The sequence below is a fragment of the Eurypyga helias genome, unplaced genomic scaffold (genome assembly GCF_000690775.1).
Source record: "Eurypyga helias isolate BGI_N326 unplaced genomic scaffold, ASM69077v1 scaffold22850, whole genome shotgun sequence".
Lineage (NCBI taxonomy): Eukaryota > Metazoa > Chordata > Aves > Eurypygiformes > Eurypygidae > Eurypyga > Eurypyga helias.
In genome coordinates, this window is record NW_010226626.1 from 545 (window position 1) to 4,021 (window position 3,477).

Consider the following 3,477-nt stretch of genomic DNA (forward strand, 5'->3'; position numbering starts at 1 on the left):
CCCCGTGCTGTGCGTGCCTGCTCTCACCTGGGGGGAGTTGCTCTTGCTGCTGTCCTTCTCCCTCTTAGCCAAGCGCTTCTTTTTCTTGTGAAGAGGTTTGGATTCCAGGATCATTTCCTCCAGTTCAAAGGTCGGGTCACAGTTCAGTCTGCCTTTCTGGAGGGGAGAGAGGTGGCCTTAGGTCATCAGAGCCTGTCTCGAAGAGTCTCTCAAATGGACGGCATCTGGGAGCTGAATTTTGTAAAATATGAGCTAATTCCAGGTGCACACGCAGCCAGGACACCCGCTGGATGGCTCACCGGCCTCGCCAGCTCCCTCAGCCGCCGCCAAGGACCGGCTGTTGCTCTTCCTGGGCTCACCGTGTCGCGCGGGGACGGGTGTCGGGGCTGTGCTGCCGGGAGCGCAGCCGCCTGCAGAACTGGTCCGAAAGCAAGACGAGTTGTTTTCCACCAGAGGGACCACCAGCAGCAGAGGGGGGAACGCGCGCAGCTGCGGACAGTCGTAGCTCAGCCCAGCTTGTTTGGCTGAAGAACAGCTGGAGCAACGCTGCACGCCGGTCCTTGGGTTACCTGCCCCAGCGGCTGCGTTACCTCTGTGCCGCTTTAATCCATGGAAATCGGGATCAGAAACACTGATCCACTGTATTTCTACCTCATTGTGAACTATGGGCTTGTCAGGGAGAGTCGCTACGGGGAGAAAACAATTGTCACAAGGTGCCGGGTGACATCCAGGTGACGATCCCATATCTGTTCACTGGGTTTGTCCGTCTGACGAGGGCGGCTCACAGGCACTGTCAGCATGTGCAGCATCCAGCACCCAGTCTGGAGCATCCAGCACCCAGTCTGGAGTATCCAGCACCCAGTCTGGAGTATCCAGCATGCCCATTCTACATCCAGAAATTCTGGGAATATTGTAAACAGAGCAGATCCCCCTGGGGGCAGCCACGCTTTGCAGTCACCCCCCCATCGCTCTTCACTACACCCAAGGGGGAGTTTTGCCCCACCTCTCTTTCCCATCCCTTACGACATCCGAGGCTCCTGTGGAAATCCGTAAGAACTTCCCATGACGTGGTGCCAGGCACGAGGGCAAACCACAGTGTGTGACACCCGGGCACAGCGGGACCCTGTTACCATCACACTGCCTCACCGAGGGAATGAATTCTGGCATTATCCTCTTCTGGAGAACAGCATCCCAGTTCACGTCTGACAGGAACGGGAAGTCCTGGATGTCCTTCAGCTGTGAAAAACGCTTCTCGGGGTTCAGCTCAAGCAACTGCAGTGAGAGGCAGATGAAGAGTTGACAGTGAGACCCGGAGATGTGGGATCAGGGACACGCAGGTGTGTCTGTGTTACACCAGGTGACGCCTGGGCAGGGAGATGCTGTCGGACTCTGAGTGTCCGTGTGCCAAACTTCCAAGTTTTGTCGTTCCAGAGAGACAAAGTTACAGGAAAAACTCTGGAAATAAACCTGTAGTGACAGGACAAGGGGTAACGGGTTTAAACGGAAAGAGGGAGATGGAGATGGGACATCGGGAAGGAATTCTTCCCACCGAGGGTGGGGAGCACTGGGACAGGTTCCCAGAGAAGCTGTGGATGCCCCATCCCTGGAAGTGTCCAAGGCCAGGCTGGATGAGGCTTGGAGCACCCTGGGCTATGGAAGGTGTCCCTGCCCGTTTTGGGGGGGGCACACACACACACACTGCTAGCTGGTGTTGCATCCGTGCGGCTGCCAAGTTGGCAGCTGGATCTTTACCAGACGGCACCATGCGAGGTCGCCACCACCAGCTCTGGGCACAGCTTACTGCAAAGGCCACCGAGCACGATGGCCGGACTCGGCTGCTCTCCCCGCACCCCCCAGCCCCACACTGCCCTCACCTTTTTGATGAGCGACACCATGCCCGCGGACCAAGCCGCAGGGTACATCACCATCGCCGTCCTGAACACGCGAGCCATTTCGTTCGGGGAGGTGTTGGAGCGGATGTGATACGGCCTCTGCGAAAACACCACAGGGAAAGCACTTTCACTTTCTGCTGCCTCGGAGTCCTTGGGAAACCTTCCTAGGGAGAAGCAGCTCCAGCAAAGCCTCTTTGTTCACTCCCCAGGGCTCCCACTGAAAGCCCCTCCCGGTGTGACCACAGCTGGCGTGGACTGAACAAAACATCAGCAACGCTGACAATGGGCTGCTTGGGCAGACAGGAGGCAAAACCCGCAAGCCAGAGCCATCAGCTACCTCGTGTTCACTTGGCCTTTTCTGAATTTGTACCTTAAGGGTGAGCCAAAAGGATTCTATATACCTACAGTGCTCCGGGAGAGCATTCCCAGCGCTGCCATCAGACGCGCGGCCCTTCTCCGCCCCCCGCTCACGCTGGTGAAAAGGAGCAGGATTTCTCCCACCTACCGAGTCAGCTGAGAAACTGATGTCCCCAAAGGGTTACAAGCCCCGGGTGGGACGTCGGGCTGCAGGGCGCCCCTTCCGGGTGCCACGAGGACAGCTCACGGGCACCGTCAGCGCGTGCTGCATCCAGCACCGTATTCTGTATCGTGACAGGTCCTCTGAGCTCTCAGCTGAGACCGCCAGACCCCTGGTGAAGGTGTGGCTCCTGCTTCCTATGCTGCCATAACCCTAACGCCTGGAGCGCGTCCCAGCCCGGTCGCCCCCGCCACTAAGATTTTTTGGGGAAGGGGAGGGAGCCGCGCACGGTACCCGGGTCCGGAGCAGCTCGTAGGCAGTGATTCCCAATGACCACCAGTCCACGGCGAAGGAATATCCAGTGGGTTTGGTGGGGTCAAACATTTCAGGTGCTGTGAAACACAAAAAAGGAAAGCCTGCCTTGCTGAGGTCTGGAGGGGAACTCAGCGACACCAGCTGCTGTGCCACGCACCGCAGCATCCCGCGGGCTGCCTGGGCACGACGGGCCCATCACCGCGCCTTCCGCTTGCTGAGCAGAAAGGGAGCTGTAGCTCAAACCCTTTGGAGCACCACGGTGCAAGCAAGTCCCCTGATGCTGCAGATGCTACAGGAGGGATGAACGTCAGGGCTGGGGCTGACTAACCACAGGCGCAATTGGCACCATACGGAGCCTTTTCTGCTCCATTTAAACCCAAACGAGATGCCCAGCTCCTCTGTGACTTCCTCTCCCACCAGCGAAACTGCACTGTCAATAATTTCTACTTCAATGGGCCGTTACTAAACCTAATTAATGTGCCTAAATGATGGGATGGCCTTGAGAAAGCAGTGTGAGAAACCTCCGTAACTGGAACGTTTAGCATCGGATAAAAACGATCTAGCCCATTTGGATTACAGAATGCTTTCAACGTTTAGCGTTGGATAAAAGTGATCCAGCCCATTTGGATTACAGAATGCTTTACATACTTCCAGAGACCCACCAGACCCAGCTAATATTTCTAACGCGGGCTGGCATGTCATTATCACCAGGGACGCAAGAGCTCAAACTCATGGAAAAGGCCTTCAGCTGTA

The 3,477-nt window shown here is 56.8% G+C and overlaps 1 protein-coding gene across 1 annotated transcript in view; it reads right to left on the reverse strand.

Moving 5' to 3' along the window:
• Window positions 1–27: 27 nt before the first annotated feature.
• Window positions 28–3,477, reverse strand: part of LOC104511298 (serine/threonine-protein kinase 32A-like) — a gene marked incomplete at both ends in the record, with an annotated part of 11,997 nt that continues 8,547 nt past the window's right edge. The window contains 4 exons of the mRNA XM_010153862.1: window positions 28–156; window positions 1,147–1,272; window positions 1,875–1,991; window positions 2,704–2,801. Coding sequence (XP_010152164.1) covers window positions 28–156; window positions 1,147–1,272; window positions 1,875–1,991; window positions 2,704–2,801 — 470 coding nt within the window. The remainder of the gene's footprint in view (window positions 157–1,146; window positions 1,273–1,874; window positions 1,992–2,703; window positions 2,802–3,477) is intronic.